The sequence below is a fragment of the Corvus moneduloides genome, chromosome 31 (genome assembly GCF_009650955.1).
Source record: "Corvus moneduloides isolate bCorMon1 chromosome 31, bCorMon1.pri, whole genome shotgun sequence".
Classification (NCBI taxonomy): Eukaryota; Metazoa; Chordata; class Aves; order Passeriformes; family Corvidae; genus Corvus; species Corvus moneduloides.
In genome coordinates, this window is record NC_045506.1 from 485,895 (window position 1) to 510,563 (window position 24,669).

The following is a 24,669-nucleotide window of genomic DNA, read 5'->3' on the forward strand; positions in this document are numbered from 1 at the left end:
CAATTAGTAACATTTTTTGGAATTGGTGGTTTCTCTGGTTACTTCCTTATCTCCAAGTCCCTGGCCCTATCTGCAATGGGATTCACACCATCTATTTGTAAAGACACGTTCATTTTTTCCTTTAATCCGCCTCTTCTTATTTTCTCAGCACTTCTCTTTACAATTTTTATAATTGCCTTAATCTGTTCTTCGTGGGCCTTCTTTGGTTTTGGGATTATTCTCAGTGACCTCATTCTGTGTCCTTTTGTAGCCGTTTCTGGGTCAGGAGGCCTGGCTGCCACCTGCATGCCCTTGATCCCCTGCTGAATGAGCTGCACTGAGCAAGGTGCGGTGCACGGTAAAAAGATGAGAGTTGCTGCAGCACCTGAGAGGAGAAACAGCATTGGTTTAACCCATGGTCTGCCAGGGAACCACAAAAACGTGTCCCATTCCCCTCCTTTCCACATTTGGAGTGGTACATGAGCTGCTTTCTTATTTCCTTGTTCTCTGTTTCACCACTTTTCCTTGGCCATCTCTTTGCCAAGAGCACTTTGAGTCATTTAATTTTCCACAACCTGCTGGTCCTTCTGCTGAAAGAGAATCTGATGCCATCCCAGGGTGAAATGTGGCGTTGCTTATGGGAGTGGATTGGTGGGTGAGAAGGTCAGGAGCTGGAGCTGTGTGCTTGGTTATGATTTGGAGGACAGCTTGTAATCTAATGATGCACTGAAATGATCAGTGGGTTCTCTGGCACCTGGTATGAATTTGTTTGGGTTCCCAGGGGCTGCTCCATGGTGTTGTAGGATTTGTTCTGGTGGCCGTTCATCTTTTCCCCATTTTTGGGCGCTGCCAAAAATTCCAGGGATGCATCAATTGACCGCTTTTCTCTGATTAAATCATCACATCCTTGGATTCCCAAGTGATTTCACTGAACTTTTGTCAGCAAAACCAGCCCAGTGGTCAAACCCACCCTGTATAACACAGAGAGTGCCAGCAGATGTTGGAGTGGGGAGAGGGATGATTCCCCCCCGCTTTTTTGAGTGAAGTTCTCCCAACATTCTCCGTTTGCTGTTTTCCTTTGCAGCTTCAGGGATTTCTGTTGCAGAGTCAGAGATGCTCAGTGTGGGCTCTGCCTTTAGCGATGCAAATTCCGTCAGTGCAGGGAGGCAGAGCTTGGGGTGAGGGGCAGAGGGAATCAGCCCAATTCCTGTGGCAGGCAAGGAGAGCCTGGGACATTGTGCACACTTCCCGCAGCAGAGATAATTTGAATTTCTAAAGCTCCTCTGCTGGCTGCCTGGAAGGAAGGTTCTCTTCCAGGGCAACCATCCGATGAGCTGCTTGTGCCCCTTTCCCCTCCCCCCTCCACACCCCTTTTTTTTTAATAGTATTTTATGAACTGTTTATGAGTTAAAGGGTCACCTTGAAAGCTCTTGCAGTTTTGCAAAATGCAACCTAAAGGTGAACATCGAAAAACCCATTCCAAAATTCTGCCATCTCTAACAGCTGTGCACACACATCCACAAAAAACCCCTAAACTAATAAAGACTTTTGCTACTTCTCCTCGGACTAAAAATTGACTCACACTCCTGGCCCAAACCCAACTGACAATATCAAAGTAGGATTACTATTAAGAAACATTTTAATTGTGTAGTCTTGTCACTGAAACTGTGGAAGAAGAAAAACTCTCCAACAACCTTTTTAGTGTTAAGGATCAAGGCATTACTTTATTCTGGCCAGGATGTGCAACAGAAATCATTTCATGCACACGTAGCCCGGGTGTTCAGAGAAAATCATTCCATGGCACACGAGTTTTACTCGATTTTTCCTCACCTTTATGCAGTCAAAACCCATAGAAATCCATAGGTTTAATGTCCATTGGTTCCAAGTTGGGCGGTTCTTAGTATTTGGTTTCCTATTGGCCCCGGATTGCTTGGCCTCTGATGTTAATTAGGTGCACAGTCCTTGATTTCCTTCTCAGCCTTTTCCAGAGCAGGGGTCTCCAGCTGTGCCGGGAGCAGTGTCTGGGTGTAGCGGGTTGAGTTCGAAACCGGGCGGAAACACCAATGAAGTGTAGTGGTTTTGGTTCAAAATATTCATTACTTACTTATTTTCCTTCTGTGAGATAAGAATTAGGAGAAAGCAAAGCAGGCACAAACCTTAAACAGTTGCAGTACAATGAAAGAGTTTTCTTACTAACAGAATTAAAAGTAAAGAGAAATAACAAGAAATTAAAGCAAATCCCCCCCCTCCCCCCTTTCCAGCACTTCTTTTACCCAACTCGCACAAAGGATAACAGAACATGGGATGTTAGTGTTGCAGTTCTTGAAAAGTCTCTCTCTTATGCTTAAGGAAAAAGGGTTTTCTTCAGTTGCACATGGTTCCCAAACTGCCACCAACAGCAGACCCGCCCGGAAACAATCAATCTGCTATGGTGAAAAATATCTCTCCCATGAAAGATCTCACAGTTCCTTCACACTGCAAAACATGGGCCATCACATGGGGTTATTAATCTTTTTAAGGATAAGTTATTTTGGCCTGCGCACAAAGGCTTTCTTCGCCACAAGTGTCTAAAAGCCTCTCACTGCTTCTATATAGCCTGGCATAGGCACTCTTCACAATCTTCACAGGCCACATGTGGATTCTCCATCCCCCCAAGTACTTCAAATGGATTAAAGAGACAAACAGTTTGTGATATTACAGTTTCTTGCCACAGCATGCAAGAAGGTTTTTAAGCTCCACGCGAGAATCGCAGCACCGCCCTCTTTTCTCCCGTCGCCATTTCCAGCTCCGTCCCACAGGACTCGCTTTCTCTTCTCTCTGACTCCGAAGCCGCCACGTTGAAGAGTGTTCTTGTTCGGGCTTTACGGTGGAGAAAGCCTCGCTCCCTTTGTGCTGCTGGCTGCGTGGTGTCCTCTTCAGTTCAGCGCGGAGTGTGCTGGCTGCAGACAGGAGACTCCGCCGGCTCCCGCTGGCTCCGCCGGCTCCGCGTGGAGAGGAGAGGGACCCGCCGGTCCCAGGGAGCCGCGCCGGATGGGTTTAGCTGTGTGGCAGTCCATGGCTGGCTTTAGCTGCCTGCGGCTCTGGGACAGGTTCCCCCCCAGCGACCCAGGGTCCGTGCCACAGTGTTGGGAAAGGGGGGAAGGGGCTGTGGCCCCGGCCCGGCGGGGTCTGGAGGCTCGGAGCCCCCCCACCTTCCAGCAGGTGAGCTCGGACAAAAGGGAAATCCTGCCTTCCATGCAGTTTAAATATGTAAATTGTGAGAAGAGTCATTAGTCTAAAAGACTGTCCATCAACTCAGGTTCAACCCACTACACTGGGGTAGCTGTTCCTTGATGTTTTGTTGATGGTTGTTGATGTTTTGTTGATGGTCGTTATCTTTTTGGGTATCTTTTGGGCTATTCCCAGTCTGTTGAGATGTTAGGCTCATCTCCGCTGAGTGGTGTAACATTCCTTAACAAACACTTTAAAATTCCTTTCCCCAAGGCAGAGGCTCTCTACTCAAGCCTGAGTAGAGAGATAAAATTTTAAAACAATTCTGAATTTGGTAAATTTTCCAGCAATCGAATCCCGCCCAGCCCAGAGTGTGAGTGTAACTGAGAGCCAGAGTGGAATTCTCCCGCTGTCTCGCGCAGCAGCTGTGGCGAATGCAGGCACAGAAAGCTCTGAAGGTCGCCCGGTGCCAGCGAGGATTGGCCCCCAGTGCCTGGAGATGCCAGAGGAGGTGCCCAGCCAGACTATTTCAGCAGAGGATCTGTGGGCAGCCCCCGGGGCTTCCCCCCCTGTGGAGTTTTCACAAGAGACAGGATTCTGGCCACAGACTGCTTGAAACAGACATCCCTGATCTCCACCCCCCACTAGGTCGAGAACGAGCAGGGTGAGGAATTGCAAAACTCAATTCCAGGGGAGGTAATTGAATATCTGCCCTGGGTCTGGCTCTTACTCTTGCCAAAGCCAATGGCAGCAGCCGTAGCCGTGGCATCTTGGTTTCTCTCAGCAGCTTCAGAAGGTGTTTCTTTATTTCCCCATTCATTCTTTCTACCCGACCCGAACTCTGGGGGTGCCAGGGCGTTTGGAGGTGCCACTGTGTTCCTAAAGCAGCCAGAACGCCCTGAAGGGTCTTTCCTGTAGAATGAGTTCCACTGTCTGAGTCTCTTGCTTCCACAACCTCATATCTTGGAATTGTTTGTTCCAAACATGCCTTAAGAACTGATGCAGGGATTGCTGAAGCAGTCGGACAATGCTTCTGCCCCGCTGTGAGCTGCCATGCTGTTGGCAGAAGATATTGAAGCCTTCCTGCTCAGGGCATTTCAGTGCCAGGCTCTTCCAAGCACCCCCAGCTCGGCCCTTTGAGCTGAGCATGCGGGCGCTGAGCTGCGCTTTGTCTCATTCCCTTTCCTTCAGAGCAGCGTGTCTTGTCACTCTTTTCCCTTCTGCTGCCCTTGCAGAGCCATCCCTAAACACCTTTTCTCCCTCAGGCCAGGGAATGTCTGGTAAATCTCTCCTAGCCCGGGTCTGGAGCTCTGTCACTTGACTGCAGCCATGGGTTTCTTGCCAGCCCCGTGTCCAGGGCCGTTCAAACAGGAGGCTGGGTTCAACCCTTGCCCTGTGCTCAACTCTGAATCCTCCTGTTCCATCCAACAAGTTTCATTCTGTAAGAACCGAGCACTGCTCATCCATTTAGAGGCTCCTTTGGTTAACAAAGCTTTACCTTGATGCCAGGCTGGAACAATCAGAGATTGTGCTGCTGTCAGTTTTCAGGCCTCAGTTCCCATTAAAGCCGGGGCTGCACAATTCTGCAGACAATGAGGCCACTCTCTGGCCACTGGGTTAAACATTTGAGCCCAGGAATTCCTTTGGCATGGCCCTGTTTAACATCCACATGCAATTCAAATTGTTTTCCCTGTCTGGGAGGGCCAGGGCAGGAGGCTCAGTTAATCTGCTTTTGAAGCCTTGAAAATTGTGCTTTCCTTCTGGTGTCCATGATGGGGTTTCTTGGCTGGCAGGAGAGGAGTGTTGTAGGGAGAGATGCCTGGCTCCAGAAGCGCTGCCTTTAGCAGGGACTCAGTAAGAGGCTGTAACCCCTTCCTTGCCTCCCTTGGAACAGGGTATTGCTTTTAGACACCACTTGTCCTGGATGCTTCAAAGGAATTTGGAGAGGCTCCATATCTAATTTTGCCTATTTCCCTGGGGCTGACCACACTTCTGGGTTCCCTTCAGCAGAGGCCTTCCCAGGCATTTGACACAAAAGTACAGCAGCATTAGCCTCTGTATCTCCTTTTACAATATGAATTTGTATTTCCACTTCAGCCACCAAATCCCTTCCCAGTCAATTACAGTCACAATTAGGAGCAAACAGAAATTGATACATTTCGAACCCATCTTCCATATCTACTGATAGTGGTTGAATAAAACACATCTGCTCCTCTTTCCCACTTACTCCCTGAATAATGAAAGAACTTCTTGACAATTTCCCCCCTTAGGTCTCAGATTCGGAGTGGATCGAGAGGCCCCTGTGTCCATCAGGAGCAGCCTCGTCTCGATCCAGACGTGCCCTGAATGTTCTTGAGGGCTCTGGTGCGGTGGGTCCCTGGTGTGCTGGGAGCTCTGAGAGCCCTGACAATCCATGTCCATCAGGGGTGGACTTGCTGGTGCTGAGGGTGCTGCAGTCTGTGCTTGCAGTGTCCTTGTGGCCTGCAGCTGGAGCCCTGATTCCTTGCCGGGGGCTGTTTGGGTGGGCTCTGCCGTGCCGAGGAGGGCAATGCCTGTGCCAGGTGCTTGTGGCCGCCACCGTCCCCTGGGTGCTGGGGCCCCCTTGGGCCCTGCGGTTCATCCCTGGGGGGCTGTAGAAACTCTGCCATGGCCTTTGCCTTCACCTTGGCCTTTTGCTCATCCCTTCTTGCATTCCCCTGCTGAGCCTTTCTGGCCAAGTGCTGCAGGGGCTTCTTGTGCCTCTCCTGCAGCCCCCTCACTGCCTGTGGGCGTGTCTCGGTTTGAAAGACAGATGTGGGCTAAGGAAGGCAGGAGCCCCCCTTGGAATGGCGGATGCAACCCCCTTTCCCTCCGAGTTATTATAACTTTTAAATCAAGAGGCTTTTAGGCAAATACGTGGGAAATAGGATTAACAGTTCTTTACTATTATGGTTCTATATGTGTATAACCAGTCAAACAAACAACTATGGCAGTAACAGCAAACAATCACAAACCCAGTGCCAGCCTTCTGGGCTGTCAGGCCCTTTCCCCTCGGGTGCAGTTCCGCTCGCAGCCGGCAGGGGCGCTGGTGGCTCCCGGTGAGCAGGGCAGGTGCGATGGTTCCCCCGCGGCTGCAGGGGGTGCTCCGGAGCGAGCTCGGGGAGCACGCGGCACCGGTGGCCTGGGATCCCAGGACAGGATGGAGCAAAAAAGCTTCACAAACCCCTGGGCAGCCAGACCCTTGGGAATGGCAGGCTGGAACGGCAGGGATGAGCACAAATTGCGGGTGGCAGATGAGATGTATCCGAACAGGAAACCCCCCGTAGGACTGGGCAGTCAAGGCGAGCAGGGCTACAACGTAGCGAAGGCTCAAAACAACGGCGGGGAAGGGCGGCCATGGCCCAGCTCCCAGCGGGGCAGGGAAGGCCGGCTGGGGATCCTGGGGGTTTTTCCCCAGAAGAAAAAACAGCTGACGAAAAACAGCCTCCTTATCTGGCGTTCAGGGACGGAACTGACCGCACACCCAGGTGAAAAAAAAAAAGTAGCGTTATGCACCCCCACCCCCAGCGGCTAGCTGTTTGTTTTTCTTAAATACCCTGCCATTTGTCCCCCTAGCAACACGTATGGGGAAAATTCCTTTAACAGAAGAAAAACTAGGAGAACTCCTAAAGCCCCAACAGGGTGCTCATCCTCTGACAGCTGCTGAGCTTTCTGCAAAATCATTCGTTTCTCCAGTGACCCAAACAAGATCGATGAAAGAAAATCCTGATCCTTCCACATCCCGCAGCCTCCTGGGGCCAGGGGCCACTGCCGGCCCTGCCCGGGGGGTGTTGGGGTCAGGCAGTGCCCGGCGCTGAGCCCCGGCTGCCCCACAGCCCCGGCCCGGCCCCGCAGCTCCCCACAGGCCCCCAGCCCGTGCTGCCCTGTCCTGCTGCTCCCCACCACAGAGAAACACCCTGAAATCCCAAACTTCTTTGTTTCCTTGTCCTGGAAAGCGGGGATACAAATGATCTGGATCAGCTGGCAAATTTTGAGGATAAGATGGTGCTGTAAAACATCCCAGTCCTCACTTTTTTTCTCTTCCTGCTCTTTTCCGTTGTTGTTTTTCTTTCTTACCACATTGGTGTGTTGTCATCAGTGTCCAGGTGGAGACTTGGGAAAAAGATCCCCCTAAGAAATTACAGCCAGTCAGAGGGCGCGGGGCTGTGGACCCCAAAAGGTGCCAGGACCCCCCTGAGTCACCAGGGGAATTTGGGGAGGGGGCGCATGGGGGGTGCCCAGGCTGGGCCCAGAGCCCAGTGCTGCCCCATCCCGACCTGCCCTGGCTCCATCTCGGCTCCATCTCGGCTCCTCCCGTGGGATGCGACCGTGTCCAGAAAAGGGGGGGCCAAGGGTGGGCGCTGGGCCCAGGGAGAGCATGAGAAGGGATAGAGGAGGAGGAGAAGAGGTGCGGAAGGAGCAGGAGAAGGGCCTGGAGAGAAGAGGAGAAGGAGGCGGGATTAGGAAGGAGGAGGAGCAGGAAGAACGATGGAGGAGGAGGCGAGGGAGGAGGAGCGGGAGGAAGGGGAGGGAGAGAGGCTGAGGAGGAGCAGGAAGAGGAAAAGCAGCAGGGGAAGCGCGGGGTCGGGGCCCGCTGTGTCCGCCGCGGCCCCGGGAGCATCCCGCAGGTGAGCGGGGAGGGAGAGCTCGCCCCAAATCTCTCGGGGGGTCCCCGAGAGGCGTTTTCTCTTGGGGGGTGTTTGGAGCTCGCAGCTTCCAGAATGGAGCCCCAAATCTCTTTGTGGGTCCCTGGGAGGGTTTCATTTTGGGGCGGGGCTGGGCGATGTTTGGATCCTGTGGGCCCCCAAAGCTGAGCCACAAATGCCCCTTCGGGGGATATTTTGGGGGCTCTGTGCCGGTCCAGGGTGGGAGGGGGACATAGGCCTTAGGACTCCCTGGGAGAGTAGTGGAGGGGAACACCGGGAGCCCCGGAGTGGGGTAAGGGGAGAGGGGCGATCCCGGAGCTGGGGGACCCCTGGCAGCCTGGGGAGGGGGTGAACCTGGATAAGGTTGGACCCCTGGGATCACTGGAAGCCACAAGGGGAGAGGGGACCCCTGGGACCCCAAAAGCCCCCTGGATCATCCCTGAGTGGGACCCCGGAGAGGGGAAACCCTGGGAGCCATGGGATGCCGATGAGCCCAGTGAAAGGAGAGCCCCAGAACCCCAAAGTGGAGAGATCAGAGAGGGGGAACTGCAGGGAGGGTTTTTTGGGCTGAATTGTGGTGGTTTGGGGTTTTTATGGACACAAAACTTCTGGAGGCTCCCAGAGATGGACCTGGGCAGGAGGAACCCCCAGGCCGAGGCACTCACCCCTTGTTTCTTGCCTCAAACCAGGATCTGTCATTCCCAAGGCGTGGCTGGATGGAGAAGGAGGAAAAGCCCCGGAGATGCCGCAGGAGGAGGGGTTGCAAACGCAGCCCAGAGAGATCCAAGGAGGAAAGAGCCCCCCTGTGCCGGGAAGGCAGCCCGAGATCCAGGGGGAGCTTGGAGGTGGGGGAGAAGCCTCAGGGTGGGGAGAAGCCCCACAAGTGCTTGGAATGTGGGAAGGGCTTCAGCTACAAATCCCGTCTGAGGGAGCACCAGAGGATCCACACTGGAGAACGGCCCTATGAGTGTGGGAAATGTGGGAAGAGCTTCGGCCGGAGCTCCCAGCTGATGGAACACCAGAGGATCCACACTGGGGAAAAGCCCTATGAGTGTGGGGAATGTGGGAAGAGCTTCGGCCGGAGCTCCCAACTGATGGAACACCAGAGGATCCACACTGGGGAAAAGCCCTATGAGTGTGCGGAATGTGGGAAGAGCTTCGGCCGGAGCTCCAGCCTGAAGGAACACCAGAGGATCCACACCGGGGAGATGCCCTGTGAGTGTCCCGAGTGTGGGAAGGGCTTCAGCTACAACTCTGACCTTATCCGGCACCAGCGCATCCACACTGGGGAACGGCCCTATGAGTGTTCTGAGTGTGGGAAGAGGTTTCAAACCAGCTCTGATCTCCTTGTACATCAACGCATTCACACGGATGAGAGGCCTTTCCGCTGCCCCGACTGCGGGAAGGGCTTCAACCGCAACTCCCACCTCGTCAGGCACCGGCGCATCCACACTGGGGAGAGGCCCTACGAGTGTCCCCAGTGTGGGAAGAGCTTCTCCAGCAGCTCTAACTTGACCAAACACCAACGGAGGCACCGCTAAGGGAAGCCCTGCGAGTGCCCCGAGTGCGGGAAGAGCTTCGTGCGCTGCTCCAGCTCCATCCCCCGTGGGAGGATCGGTGTTGGATGATCCCCAGTGACCCCCGTTGGGCAGAGCCCTGGTGACCCCTGTTCCGGGTGATCCCCGCTGGGTGGGGGGAAGGTGTTGGAGAGATTTCTTTGCCTTCTCCTTGTGCTGCTGTGATTTGGTTGGTAATAAATTCCCTCCCTGTGCCCAGGCTGGCTCTGTTGTGCCCGTGCCAGTTGAAAGGGTTCAAATCATTGTACCTGTGCAAGTATAAGGTACAGGGTAAAAGTTAGCAAATATTGGCCACAAACTTAAGGCACAGAATGTAAGTTGGCAAGAAATGGGGAACAAAAGTCTCAGAAATGATGAACAAAGCTTGCTGAGACCAGTAGAGAAACTGCAGAAGCAGCCAACGAGAGACTGCGCCTGCCTAGGAAAGAAAGGTGAAAAGTGCAAAGCAGGAAGACTGTGGCACCTGGGGAGGTGATGGGGGTTGGGAGGAATTTTTATTACGTCCCTGAGTAGGAACCCATTTCCACTCCCCTTCATCCCCCAGGTCTCCTCCCTCAGCCTGATGGTGAGAAGCATGGGAGTGCTCTGACTGCTGGGGGGCTTCTCTCAGGGATGGAAGGGTGAAACTCCACCAGTCTATTTCCCTTTCCCTTTCTCTAATGCTCCTTAGTCTTTGCACTTCCTCCTTAAGCTCGGCCACCAGGGAAAGGAGATCGTTCACCTGTTCGCACCTCAGGCAGGTGTCTTTGACAGCGTCCCCTGGTGCTACTGCCAGGCTCAAACACTCCTCACAGGAAGGGGGCTGGACAGACGCATCCTTCTGGTAGGGTTCTGCTTGGCTGGGTACACTTTTAGTGGCTGGAGCTTTTGATCGTGTGAGGACCATTGCTGAAAAACCCAACCAACCAAATCTCAACACAAAAACAAACTACAAACCCCACGGGCAGGAGAACACCCGCAGCCCTGCCCTCGGAGACGTGCCACAGCTCTATTTACCCGCTCCGGTTCCCCGTGCTCCCCAGAGCTCTTTTTGAATCCGAGCGCCGCTGGCCGGAGGAAACCTCACCCTATGTGGGGGTGTCACCCCCTTTGCTCTGCCCACAGAACTCCTGAACCGCCAGCGGCCACAGCCCCTCCCCGTGGCCTCAGGTCCGGCCGGGACCCCAAGCTCTGTCCCCACACTGATTTTGGGGGGGTCATGTGTCCACCCCAGCCCTACTGTCACTCTGCCCCCGCCCAGGGCAGTGTTCCCAATAAAGCTTCCCAGTTCGCCCTGGTCCTGTTTCTTGGGGAGCAGTGGGGAGGGACTTGGGGGGGGCTGAGATTGGGGGGGGCAGAACCTGGCGTTTGATCGGGAATGGGGACCCCTGTTTTCCCCCCCATGTCACCCCACTCTGAGGGGGTTTTGGGGGGCACCTGAACCCCAAGACGACACCCAGCAAACCCCAAGAGGTGCTGGGACCCCCCGAAGAGGAAGAAGCGGGAGAACAGCCGGAGAGGAGAAGCAGGCAGGATGAAGAGTATGAGGAGTGGGACCCCTCCCAACTCAGCTTGGGGGTCCCATCCTTCCTTGCCCTCAGTTCAGACATCTCCTGGCAGTTTTTTCTGGGAGGAATCCCTGAGTTTTGGTGGTTTTGGGGTGCAGTTTTGGCAGGGGACAGCTGTGTCTGGCCCTCCCCTCTTTCTTGTGGCCTCTCAGCTGCCCCTGACACCCTGGGGGTGCTGGGATTTCCTTCCTTGGGACAAGGACGTTCATTCCCTTCCAGGAGCCCAATGCTGGCTGAGGGTCCAGCTCGGGGTCCTTGAGCAGCTGCCCCAGAACCTCCACCAGGGTCTCCCAGTGCAGCTGGAGCTGCTCGGCCTGGGGTCCCCAAAGCCCTCAGCAAGCCCCAAGTCCCTCCCAGGAACCCTCAACTCCATCAAACCCAGCATCCCCCCACATCCCCTGCAAGTTCCCCCCATGGCACTGGCCATGGCCATGTCCCCATGTGTCGCTGGCCCTGTCTCACTGTGTCCTCACCCATGGCTGTGTCCCCATCATGTTTCCATCCATGTCATATCCCTCATGTCCCCACCCCTCTCTTAGTTCAATGTCTTTATTTTTTCCCCAGTTTCAAGTGTATTGAAGGGATGAAGAGAAATGAAAAGAAAACCAAAAGAAAAGGAGTTCCGTGTCGGTGCCAGCTGGGGATCCTTGTGCTTGGGTTGGAGTGAAGAAGCTTTTTTGAGGGGGTTTCCATCCCACTGTCTCCAGAATCTTGATCTTTGATCCAGTCCATTTTGTTGTGGAAGATGCCCTTGGGCCAGAGAAATTCAGAATCCTGGAATCATGGAGGTTGGAAAAGACCTCAAGGACTGTCCAGTATTCCTGGATGTCACCAGAAGATAGGATTGAATGGAAAAGATTTTTGGGGGTCAATATTCAACAAATCTGCTCTCCCCAATGAATTCCCAATGTCGCTCTGCATCCCGAGGGATGTTCCTGCCCCTGGATTCATCCAGGTGCCCACGGGGAGCCAGGAAGATGTGGAGACCCCAGCCAGGTGTCTTCACAACACGGATCACCAGGACCATGGATCACCAAGGCTCTGCCCAACAGTGGTCACTGGGGATCATCCAACGCGGATCCTCCTGTGATACGTGAAGGAAGGAGACCCACCAACAGCAGAGATGCAGGTGAATCTAAGGTTTATTCAAAAGCACCAGTATATATATCCTTACTTCTAAGAGCTTACAGACGTGATCACAGTCCTACAATAAATCTGTCTTCTTGACATTTTCCATTGTTCTCTCCAAGGCCACAGTGAAGGAGCGTGAAGAGTGTGCGTAGAGCATGTGCATAAAGCGTGTGCGTCTTATGTTGACGTGGAAGTAGAAACTCGTTAGTTCAGTTCTATCTCAGGTGCACGCTGTGTCAGAGAAACCTTCTGCTGGTACTGCTGGTGCTGCTGCTGTCGTTCTCTGTGTAACTCTTTCCTTATACCAACACCTGTTAACCCAACAACTCCCCTATTTTATTTTTTGGAGTCATGGACAAAGCAAGTACAACCATAGCTTGTTTTTGTGTGCCTTTAACGGCTCTGATTATGTTGAAAAGGACAAGACAGAATATCAAAAAAGATATCACTGCTAGACAACCTAATCCAATAAAAACCCAAGCTTGTAAATTTATTCCTGAAAACCAATTTTTTGGATTTACCCAAGTAAGATCATTTTTTAAGTCAGTCAGTACCTTTTGCTCCTCTAGAGTTTGCAAATCTCTAAGTTGCTCTTTTAACTGAGTGTGAAGTGAGTGGATATCTTGTCTTAGGGCTTTATCAAAGACTCCTTGGAGATGGTTTTTGATTGTTTCCCAGTTTTGTTCTGTTTCATTCCACGGAAGAGGAGTGACACATAAAGAGTTATGTATGTGTTCCCAATTGCAATGTAAAGATATGTGGGTTTTTTGAGCCTCAACTCTTTTGCCAATCCACAAAAGAGCACTTTCCAAGGCATCTACTCTGGTCATTATTTCCTTGTCAATTTGCTCTTGTGTTTGTAATTATTTTGTAATATTGGTTAGAGCTTGTCCCACAGTGTGGGCTGTTTGAATGGAATTAGCTAAAGCTGCACCAGCTGCAAAGGCTGTGCTTAAAACTATTACAGCAGAAATGATGGCAAAGATCAGTCAACCGAGAAATTTGCGAACTCGTTTCTTACTCTTTTGGATTTCCTCCTGGAATAATCGAGCCAATTGTGACAGTCCATCTTGTCCTTCCCAAGTCTGAGTCAGATTTACAGTTACCCAAATTTGCAGTCTTCTCTTAAATGGAAGAAGAACAGAAAAGTTATTCACATCTTCATTGGTTACATATGATTTAAAGACAAAAAGAATTAGCAGACAGAAAATACAAGCCATTCCTATGATCAACTGAAAAATTATTAGCTAAAACAAAAACATATGGGTGTGAAGTACAAGTCATTAGTGGTTGTTTCTTTAGCGAAGTTATATTTGCAATGGTAGCATTCTTGTTCAGGTTCACCTGGTATAACGTATTATTGAAGGCAGGTAACAGCATTTTCCATAGATGCTTATGAACACATGATTGATTATTATCAATGTTTAATCAATGGTCTGGCCATTCCACTATCATGCCAAACAACGCTGTAGTTTGCCTTTCGCAAGCGAAGAATGGTTTTATTTGTCCCCTTTTCTCTGAGGTCCCCAGTAAATCATTTTCCCATATTGTAAGAGTTGTTGTGGTTGTTGTCCTAAACATGATGTCCGTTCCAAACACCGTAAATTGGAAATGGATGTAAAACGACATTTGGGATAATGAGGTGGGGCGGCATCCACGGTATTGTTGGAGATGGACAGAATGGTCGGCAATGCAATAGCAGTTAAATTTTTTCCATAGGATTTATATATCAAGTGCAATTGCATAGAAAAATTGGCAAAAGGTAAAGGTAAAAAGGTACTAGTTTGATTCCACTTGAAGCAAATAGGGGGTAAATCAGTAACGTAAGAAGCATTAGTAATGTGTGTATTTACAATATCCTGATGTAGGGGAGGAAGCCAAGTTCCTCCTACCCATTCTGTTCCATTGTTGCTGAGGGGAGGTTCTGGATCCCACCAGGTCAGAGGCCGAAAAAGTAGTGGGTCAAAAATGTGTGCCCAGTAGATTCTTCTTTCCACCATTTGATGGCAATATAGGAGAAGAAAGATGACAGGACTCATTGTCATCTTTGGCTGGGTTTGATGTATCTTGCTGGAAGCCAATATGGTCCTGTGGTATAAGAGTGAGGGGTGTTAGGGCAGTTGGGAGATCGCTGCTGTGTTCTCCAAAACTGTCTCAGGCGTGAGACTGCTCGGGTGTGCATGCTAGCAAGCTTCTCCTTTCAGCCCCATGCAGATGTTAAGCACTGATGGCACACACTCAGTATTACCAGAGATAAGGAGCCAAGGAGGACCCTCCTCATGGCACATTCCACAGTCAAGGTTTATTTCATCCTCCGCAGAGGGGACCAGATGCAAAAGAGAGCGAGCATGCTTTTTGATCAGCTTTACATAGTGTTCTCGAGCCAGTAATCTGAGGGCACATGGGTGGTACAAAGGCAGGACTAGGGAAGAGAACCAGTGAGCAGAGGGAAGGGGCGGAGCGGGGCACCAGGTCAGGTTTGCAGCCGCACAGGCTGCTGGGAGAGGTAGTTTTCTTTAACTCAGGGTCTGGGGGATGTGTAAGGTTACAATTCACCCACAAGGAATTGTGGGAGAGGCTTTTCCTTTACTCACACAAAGGTGAGAATGGTATCTCAAATATCTTAAGTTCTTCCACCAGCAGGCCTTTGCTATTTCAGGGCTCTCTGGCCCACCAGCTGGCTCAGCTGATGGCTTAGTGACCCCAACACTGTGGGCAAAGAACACATCCACAACCTCTCCCCCAAGCTAACAGTGGAACTGGACCTTTCCACTGACCACTGTGTATATCCTTGTATGTGACTTCTGGGTGAACTCCTTCTCCATCAGTTGTTTGACCTAGGTGCCTTTGATGTGCTGTGAGGTCATCCCTAGTGGAAAGATTCAAAAACTTTAAAACATAGGTTGCTTTATCAAGCTGCTCCTGAGGGAGCATGCCTATGGGATTCCCCCTTTTTTGTTTCTGTAGCATGTTTTTCAATGTGTAGTGTGCCTTCTCCACTATGGCTTGGTCTGTTGGAGAATGGGCAATACCTGTAACCTGAATGGGCAAGCCCTGTTTGATCCCCCAAGTGTGGAGAAAATCTTGTGTTTTTTGAGATGTATATGCAGGTCCGATATCTATTCATATCTATTGAGGAACGCCCATAGTAGCAAAGGCACGCAGCCAATGTCGAGTGGCATCTCTTGATTTTTCAGCTTTGTGATCTGTTGCTACTATGAACCCTGAAAAAGTAACAATAGAAACATGCACATATTTAAAAATCCCAAAACTCGATATGTGGGTAACATCTGTTTGCCAAATATCATTAGGTTTTAACCCTCATGGGTTTGTTCCCAATGTTAGTGGTAAGGAAAAAGTTTGCTGGCACTGTGAACAAGCATTCACTGTATCTCAAGCTTGTGGCAAGGTTAAGCCAAATTGTTTTGCCAGTGCTTGGGCATTTTGATTATAGAAATCATGAGAAAGGTGCCTGCCCTGATTTCTGTTGTATAATTCTGTTGTATTGTCATGGTGAAAGCATCTGCTCTTGCATTACCTTCCGCTACAGGTCTGGGCAGGGCGGTGTGTGACCTAAGTGTAGGGTGTAGTATGCATGAGACCTGTGAAGTAAAAGGTTATATAAAGTGGTTAATAACACAAAAAGATTTGTTAAAGACTTCCTTCAGGAATGAATGTTCTATTCTCTCAACGATTCCCATAACATAAAGAGAGTCAGAAACAAGGTTAATAGGTTCCTGTGAAAAAAGACGAAATGCTTCTACCACAGCTGCGAGTTTGACTAGCTGGGTAGATCCAGGTTGGAAAGTTATTGAGTGTTCCCATTGTCCTGTATCATTTTTCCACAGGGTTACAGCTTTGTATGTTTTCCCTGATCCATCAGTGAAAACAGTTTTTGCATCAGGAATAGGTTTTTTTGGATTGTAGACGTCTTGGTTGGAAGGGAAGTTCTTTGAAAGATTGCAACAATGCATGTTGAGGCATCGTGTGAATAAACTGTCCGTTATAGTCTGCAAGGGCAATTTGAAATGACAGTGAGTCCCTGAAAAGATTTTCTAATTCTGCTGCAGTAATAGGGAGGTGTATCATTGCTGGACCATATCCTGCCAGATTCTGGTATCAGAGTCATCCCATCGAAAGCAGTCGAATGATCATTTCAAGTTGAGTGGTTAATAGTTTTTGAAAAAGTGTGTGGCAAGAAGATCCATTCTGGGAACCAGAGATGACGTTCTTGCGCATCACATTGGCCAGTAAGAGCATAGGTTTACAAAAATTGCAAAATCAGGAAGAGCCTCAAAGGCAAATCTGGGTTTCGACGTGTGGCAAAGGACTTGTTGATTTTGTCACTTACAGTCTCTAGAGCCTTTTGGGCAGTTTTTGTCAATTGCCTAGGGGAAGAGAGGTCTGGGTCCCCTTTTAGCAACTGAAATAAAGGAGATAATTCTTCTGCTGTAATTCCCAACAGAGGGTGAATCCAGTTAATGGTTCCCAGTAACTTTTGCAAGTCATTCAACGTGCACATGTTAGTTTTTAAAGTTATTGGCTGTGGCGTGACTGTTGTTTCAAGTAGTTTAAAACCCAAGTATTTCCAAGGGGATTCTGTTTGAATTTTGTCTGTGGCTATGCACAGACCTCTGCTGGTGAGTGTTATTTTTAAAGCTGCAAGGCAATCACGCAACAGTGTCGTGCTGTCGGAGGCAATTAAAATACCGTCCATATAGTGATACCGCAAAACAGATGGATATTTTTGCCATACTGGCTATATTGCTGAATGAACGACAAATTGGCAACTGGTTGGACTGTTTTTCATACTGCAGGGTAGGACAACCCAGTGGTATCGTTTCATGATTGACAGATGATAAAGAAAACGCAAATTTAGGTGCCTCATCAGGATGCAGAGGAATTGAGAAGAAACAGTCTTTTAAATCAATTATTGCTAATTCCCAATGTTCGGGAATCATCGTGGTGTAGAGGGATTCCTTATGGAACAAGGGCGTGTGATACCCCTGGAAAGATTGGACAACCCAGGGTTGCTGAGGAAAAGCCCCTGAACAGGCCCCTGGCTGCAGGCAGGCCTGGAAGGCACCTGGCTGCAGGCAGCCCTGAGAGTCCTTGGCAAGGTATACACACACTGGTTGTCTCCCCCGCTGATTAGAGGCTGTCTAGAGGGACTGGGCGTGAATCATTGCAAAAGTAGATATAAGTTGGCATAGTTGAACAATAAAGGGAGAACAATGCTTAATCATATCGGTGTACGTGTCATTTATCTGGCCAGCTCTCCGGACTCGGTCCCTAACACCTGGCGCCCGAGCAGGGACTCAAGTGATCTTACTCGCTTAAATGCGGTTTTTTTCGCTTAAATGCAGTTTGCCTAAACGCAACTTGTTTTGCTTAAATGCGATTCACCTAAACGCGGCAAGATTCCGAATCATCACACCAGTGGTGAGGAGCCTGAAGAGCTGGAGCGGGAGTGTCCCGGCAAAAAGCTGAGTGGTGCCGGAGACTGGAGCTTGCACGGCCGAGTGAGCCCCTGCAGGTAAGACAGCTATGGAGTATGAGGCTGCCACTTGTCTCCTAGCCAGTATCCTCTCTAAGAGAGACGAGACTGTAAAAGATCAAGATCTCTATGCCCTAATAATGTGGGCCCAGGAACAAGGGTTTTTGAAATGCACTTCGCTTTTTTCTTCAACCGAGGAGTGGTGGGAAGTTGGAAACAGACTATGGGAGTTCACAATTGAGGGTGGAAAAGGAAGGTAAAGAAGCTAAAGCTCTCAGATTAACATGGATTAACGTGACTAATACCCTCGCAGAAATGAAAGCAGAGAGGAAGGTGGCTGCAGCAGCCATGGAGGTGCTGGGGGGTGGCAGCCCCAGAAAAGAAAGAGAGGGGGGGTCTCACGAAGCGGCAGCTGGAGGCCAGGGTGGAGTCCAGAGTTGCGCGATTCTTCGGGCTGACCAGTGAAGGGGACATCAGTGCCTGCATGCTCACTGCAGGAGCTGCTGGACCTGGCGGGGAAGGAAGTTACCCTGCAGACGCCTGAGGGAGAACTGGAAGCGAAGGCAGAAGCAGAGCCTCCCGACTCTGGGGGCGGGGCGCAGACGAGCAGAGGAGAAGCAAGCGGTCCTAGCCGCCGGCCGAAAATAGCAGCGCGCCACCCCCCTCTGCCGGACAGTGGATCATCGTCCGACTGTGAATCAGCCTCTACGGCTTTGTCACCTGCGGAGGCAGAGCCAGCCAGGGCTGCCGGGGGTCAGCCCCAAGAGGAGGAGAAGCACCAAGAGATGATGCATGAATTAATGAAGAAGCTTGCTGAATTGTCTACGCGTCAGGATGCGCTGGAGTCTAAGGCTCGCGAAACCACACCATCAGCACCGTGGACCCACCAGTCAAGACAGCCATCAGAATTCCTCCGTTCCCATTGGGAGAACCGGGCACAGGGCCTACAGCTCTTCCCTCCCAGTAAGAGGAGGTACAGCTATCGCCTCTGTCAGCCCCTACGGCGAGGACTGATCCATTGTGAAGGAGATAGAACGGAGTTGTCCGTAACACAATCATTGAAGGAGATTGGCAAGCCATAGATGCCCTAGCCTGCCCTGTACTGATACAGGGACACCGCAAAGTGGGAACCCCATGACTGGAAGATCTTGCAGCAAGCCAAGCAAACGGTCACCATGCACGGCCTCCGGTCCGAAGCTACACTGAGCATCCTGCAGTTTATCTTTACAGCAGATGTCCTCTGTCCTAATGATTGCATCAGCATCGCACAGTTGTTGTTGACCCCTTCACAGTTCCTGCTGTGGGAGTGAACATGGAAGCGGCTAGCACAAGGAGAAGCTAGCAAATACCAAGGTGATACGCAAGACCCGCTGTATGCGATCCAAGCCGACATGCTAACTGGGAGCGGGGCTTTTGGAGCGACGATGACGCAACTGACCATGCCCACAATCATTCATCAGTTGTCACAGACTCTTGCCCACAAAGCCTTGTTGTCAGTATGTTCTTAATATGCGGGGACCACGCGTGGAATGGGGTTCCCGCCAGCCCACATGGGGGACTGTGTTACTTAGGGAAACTCACCCTGTTCCACCCAAACTTGCATCAACTCTTAAATATCACCCACCACACTGAAACCAGGGTGCGGCGTTCAGTTCACGAGCTCAAATGTGAAGGGAATGAAGAGCTCATCTTTTGGAGTCGTAGTATAATTTGGCTAGCATCCATGTTTTTACCTGGTGCTTCAGTGGCTAGGGCGCACGCAACATTACACAAACTTGCTTCTTGGGCGAGAGACGAACTAAACATAACTTCGCAGATGCTTGACAACGTAAGCGCAGATGTTACTAGTGTTAGGCATGCAGTATTACAAAATAGGGCAGCTGTTGATTTTCTACTGTTAGCCCATGGCCACAGCTGTGAAGATTTCCAAGGTATGTGCTGTATGAATCTTTCTGACCACTCTGTCTCAATTCACAAGCACCTCTCTGACCTCCAGAGGGGCCTGCACAACCTTTGGGAGACAAGACGACCTTATTGGAGATTGGCTTAAGGGTCTGGGTATCACCGTATGGCTGCGTACCTTGGTAGTAGAATGCTGCCAATTGGTATTTGTAGTTATAATAGGCTTAATAGTATTTGGGTGCATTTTTTCCTGCATCAAAGCAGGGCTGCGAAAGATTGTCGACCAGGCCTGGGTTGCCCAAAAAGAAAATGGGGGATGTGTAAAGGGATTCCTTATGGAAAAAGGGCATATGATACCCCTGGAAAGATTGGACAACCCAGGGTTGCTGAGGAAAAGCCCCTGAACAGGCCCCTGGCTGCAGGCAGGCCTGGAAGGCACCTGGCTGCAGGCAGCCCTGAGAGTCCTTGGCAAGGTATACACACACTGGTTGTCTCCCCCGCTGATTAGAGGCTGTCTAGAGGGACTGGGCGTGAATCATTGCAAAAGTAGATATAAGTTGGCATAGTTGAACAATAAAGGGAGAACGATGCTTAATCATATTGGTGTACGTGTCGTTTATCCAGCCAGCTCTCTGGACTCGGTCCCTAGCATCGTGGGGTTAGGTATTCCAGGTTGTAATGACCCCATAGGTGACATGACTGTATTGACTACCCTGAGATCCTGTATAAGTCTCCACTTGATCGATTTCTTAGGAATAACAAAGATAGGTGTGTTCCACGGGCTGGTGGAGGGGACTATGTGACCCAATTTAGTTGTTCCTGTACAAGGATTCAGGCTTGGTGAAGCCGCTCACCTCTTAAGGGCCGCTGGTCTTTCCATACCGCCTTATCAGTAAGCCATGTAAGTTTCAGAAGCAGCATTTCATCAGTGGTCCCTACCAAAAATGTGTTGAAATGATCAAGCCCCATTAAGTCAGTAAACCTCACCCCCACAAAGTGCCCAGGATCGGGAGTACATACAAGGTGTACATTGTGAGTACATCGGAAGGTGGCTGTCTTGCCTTCTGGTCCAACGATGTGTAGTTCTTCGGCTGATTGCCATGGTATTTGATGTCCGCCGACTCCAGAGACAATTGCCATAGAGGGTGCCAAGGGCCAGTCAGGAGGCCACTCCTGCGCTATGATGTATATATCGGCTCCAGTATCAACCAATCCTGTAAAAGACTTAAATCTATTTGGCAGGTGAGTAATGGCTGTTGGGTTCCAATAACTTTGGACCAAAAGATCTGAGGAACACTTGTGTTCCCAAAGCTCCCACTGTTTATTGCTGCTGCAGTATTGGCACTGGACAAGGAATTGCTGGTAGCAGTATGAGTTGCCATAATTTTGATTTCTCCTTTATAATCTGCATCAATAATGCCTGGTAAAATAAACAGTCCAGTTCGAGTGGTAGAAGAGTGACCCAATAATAAAGCATGAGTTTGAAATGGTAGAGGACCAAAACCAGCAGTGGGTAGTAGATGAACAGGAGCGTCTTTTAAGACTGTTGTAGAGCTGATGGCCACGTCCAGGCCAGCGGAGCCTGGGGTGCCCCTTGCCAAACCTGAGTTTGTATTGGGGATTGGCCAAATTGGGCCCTGTTGGGTTTAGGGGCACCGGCCCGCGCACCCCTGTTCAAGTATCCCTGCTTTTGGGGTGGGTTGCCATCCTTGTCAAACTTAGAGTGGCAATGGCTGCTCCAATGAAGGCCTTTTTGGCAGCAAGGACAGGGTTGGTTTGGCTTTTTACTAGTTTTCTGTCCCTTTGGGCATTGTTTCCGAACATGCCCCTCTTCTCCGCATGCAAAGCACTTAATAGTTGCTTTAGCTGCTTGCAAGTCCTGGGCAATTGCCGTAAAAACATTCTTTGATGTAATCAGTAAGTTCGGCATCAGCGTGGTTGCGTATTGAAACTAGGTGGTTTTTACATTCATTATTAGCATTTTCATAAGCAAGGGATTTTAAAACAGCATCGGCGCTGCTTGCTGAGGAGATTGACAGCCAGACTGACAATCTCACAGAGTCAGACCTGAAACCAGTCAGAACTTACCTGTGAGAATATGACAGTGAAATTCTGCAGCTTTAGTGAAACTCACAGAGGAGGCCAAGAAGATAATCAATGAGAGAAGATGTTCTGGACACAAGGAGAGGATGTTCTTGTTATGGGACATTGAGAGTGTACAAGGAAGAACTTGTGGATAATATGTAACGAATTGACTTTTGCTTGTATAGCTGATTGTTTTACTGCCTGAATGGTCATTGTTTGTTAGACAGCCCTGTCATTGTTTACTAAGCAGCCAATCTTAAATCAGGCCATAGCCATTGTGAAGAGGTATAAAAATAGCAGTAGAGAAAATAAAAAATCTTTTTGCCTCTCTTGACTATGGATTATTGTGGATACAAATGTGCTGCTAGCAAGAATTTTCTTGCTTCTTTCCAGTCCCGTGAGATATTTTTCTACTGGACTATAAACAAAGCTTTGCAAGGTCGCAAGTGTTCATAGTTTATAGAACTCGACTAATGTCTTCCATGAGAGAGAAATATATCTCACGGGACTGGAAGGAAGCAAGAAAATTCTTGCTAGCAGCATATTTGTATCCACAGATTACGACTATTATACAGAGCCCTAATGAGACTTTTATGGCCTTCTTAGACCGCCTTCAGGATGCGATAGAAAAACAAATAGTAGATGCAGATGTAAAAGAAGCTTTAATTTTACAAATGGCATGAGACGATGCAAATGAGGAATGTAGGAAAGCTATTGATTTGTTGCCTATGAAAAAGCCCTCACTGAAAGATATGATTAATGCATGTGCAAAAATAGGAACTGCTCAACATCAAATGGCTATGCTAACCGAGTCTGTTACTACAGCTGTTGCTGAAGCTATTAAAATGACATGTAACTGCTACAGCTGTGGACAGCCTGGTCATTTTATATCTCAGTGCCCACACAGAACCCTGTCCTCCGGAGCAGCTAACAACAAAGCAGCCCCCGGAGCAGTTCTGTGTAACTGATGTGGTAAACCAGGACATTATGTGAAACAATGTAAATCTCATTTCCAAGCCAATGGGCAGCCTCTCAAAAATCAGGGAAACTGCCGACTGAACGCGAGGGGACAGCACGTTAAGACACAAACACTTCCCCAGGAACCGCTGCGCCCAGCACAGGTTTATGTGACAGGCTTGCCGGCAGAACAAAAGGCTCAGCAGGGAGGGATGTTTGCACCGCCAGCGCAGTGATTATAGACTCTCCTGCAGTTCATAAAGTGCCTTTGGATGCACATAGACCTAGAGGACAAAACTTAAGTGCTTTGCTAATAGGAAGATCCAGTGCTACTTCGCAAGGGATTTTTGTGCATCCAGGAGTAATTGATGCAGACTTTACAGGACAAATATGTGCAATGGTTTCTACACCCACTCCTCCTGCAGTCACACCTGCTCAAACTCATATTGCTCAACTTGTACCTTTCAAGTCTTGTGTTCCCAGGACCGCACTTAAAGAAACAGGAGACCAAGGTTTCGGTTCTACCAGCACGCCTCAGGTTTTTTGGACTCAACAACTTTCCGAGCAGACTGCAACTGATCTGTGAGCTAACACTGAAAGGGGCACAGCCACAGACTGTTAAGATCAAAGGGCTGATTGATATGGGAGCAGATGTCACAGTAATTTCATTTCATGATTGGCCAAACTTGTGGCTGTCACTGCAGCGGGAAATGCAATTGCAGGTCTTGGGGTAATGACACAAAGTTATTTAAGTACACATTTTGTGCTCATAAAAAATCCAGAGAACCAGGTTGCTACAGTTCACCCATATGTGACTGCTGCACCTCTAAATTTATGGAGACATGACGTTTTGGCCACTTGGGGAGTTACGATTGGCACAAATTTTTAATAGGGATCATTGTGCAGGGCGGTTGCCACCCAGTAACACCCCTACGATGGTAAACTGACCAGCCAGTGTGGCAGGCACCATGGCCTCTAACACAACAGAAACTTGCCACCCTGAACAATTTAGTAGATGAGCAGTTATTGCAAGGGCACATAGAGCCATGGAACACTCCTGTATTTGTGAATCAAAAGAAATCAGGCAAATGGAGACTGGTGCACGATCTGCGATGCATTAATGCAGTCATGGAAAGTATGGGTGCACTGCAACCTGGCATGCCATCTCCTACCATGATTCCTGCAACATGGGACATTTTAGTTGTTAATTTGAAAGGTTGCTTCTTTACAATTCCCTTGCATCCTGATGATAGACCAAAATTTGCATTTTCAGTACCAGCTGTTAGCAATGCTGAGCCTGTGAAACGATATCAATGGAAAGTTTTACCACAAGGTATGAAAAACAGTCCAACTATTTGTCAAATGTATGTGGCCCAAGCTCTATCGCCTATCAGAGAACAATTCCCTAACACCTCTTGCTATCACTATATGGATGACATACTGATAGCATCTCCCTGCAAACAGGATTTGCAAAACATACAGCCAGAGCTTTTAAAAGCTCTGCACAAATATGGATTACAAATTGCACCTGAAAAAATCGAAACAGAAGTACCCTGGAAATATTTGGGATTAGAAATATTTTAATGTGCCATGTGCCCTCAATCTGCTCAATTTGACACTACAGTGCACACTCTAAATGATGCACAGAAATTGTTAGGAAACATTAATTGGCTGCATCCCTATTTAGAACTCACCACTGTACAACTTTGTTCAATATATTAGCAGGAAATTCAGATTTACACTCACCCTGACAGATAACCCCTGAAGCTCAACAGACTTAGATAAGGTGCAACAAACTATTTCCAATTGCCATGTGTACCATGTGGACCCTGACATTGATGTCGTTGTTTTTCTTGTAATTCCAGAATTTCATCTAACAGGTATTATTGCACAATGGTCTGATCATTAGTTCCCTGACCCATTGCATATTCTAGAATGGATGTTTTTACCTCACAAACCTAAAAAAACAGTCACTACAATTTTTGAATTGATTGCTCAGTTAATTATTAAGTGTCAATACCGATGCCTGCAAATTGATCCTGCTAAATTTTCTACTCCTATTCAGCAAAATTATTTTGAGTGGTCCTTGGCCAAAAGTTCTGCACTGCAAAGTGTTCTGC

General features: G+C 49.3%; 2 protein-coding genes across 2 annotated transcripts in view; both read left to right on the top strand.

Annotated features, from left to right (window-relative positions):
- Nucleotides 1-24,669, top strand: part of LOC116436886 (zinc finger protein 660-like) — a 163,335-nt gene that overhangs the window by 1,461 nt on the left and 137,205 nt on the right. Inside the window, exon 2 of the mRNA XM_032094315.1 lies at nucleotides 8,543-8,730. Coding sequence (XP_031950206.1) covers nucleotides 8,543-8,730 — 188 coding nt within the window. The remainder of the gene's footprint in view (nucleotides 1-8,542; nucleotides 8,731-24,669) is intronic.
- LOC116436931 (zinc finger protein 79-like) overlaps nucleotides 7,742-24,669 on the top strand; it is a 509,410-nt gene continuing 492,482 nt past the window's right edge. Inside the window, exon 1 of the mRNA XM_032094388.1 lies at nucleotides 7,742-7,835. The gene's annotated coding sequence lies outside the window, so the exon portion shown is untranslated. The remainder of the gene's footprint in view (nucleotides 7,836-24,669) is intronic.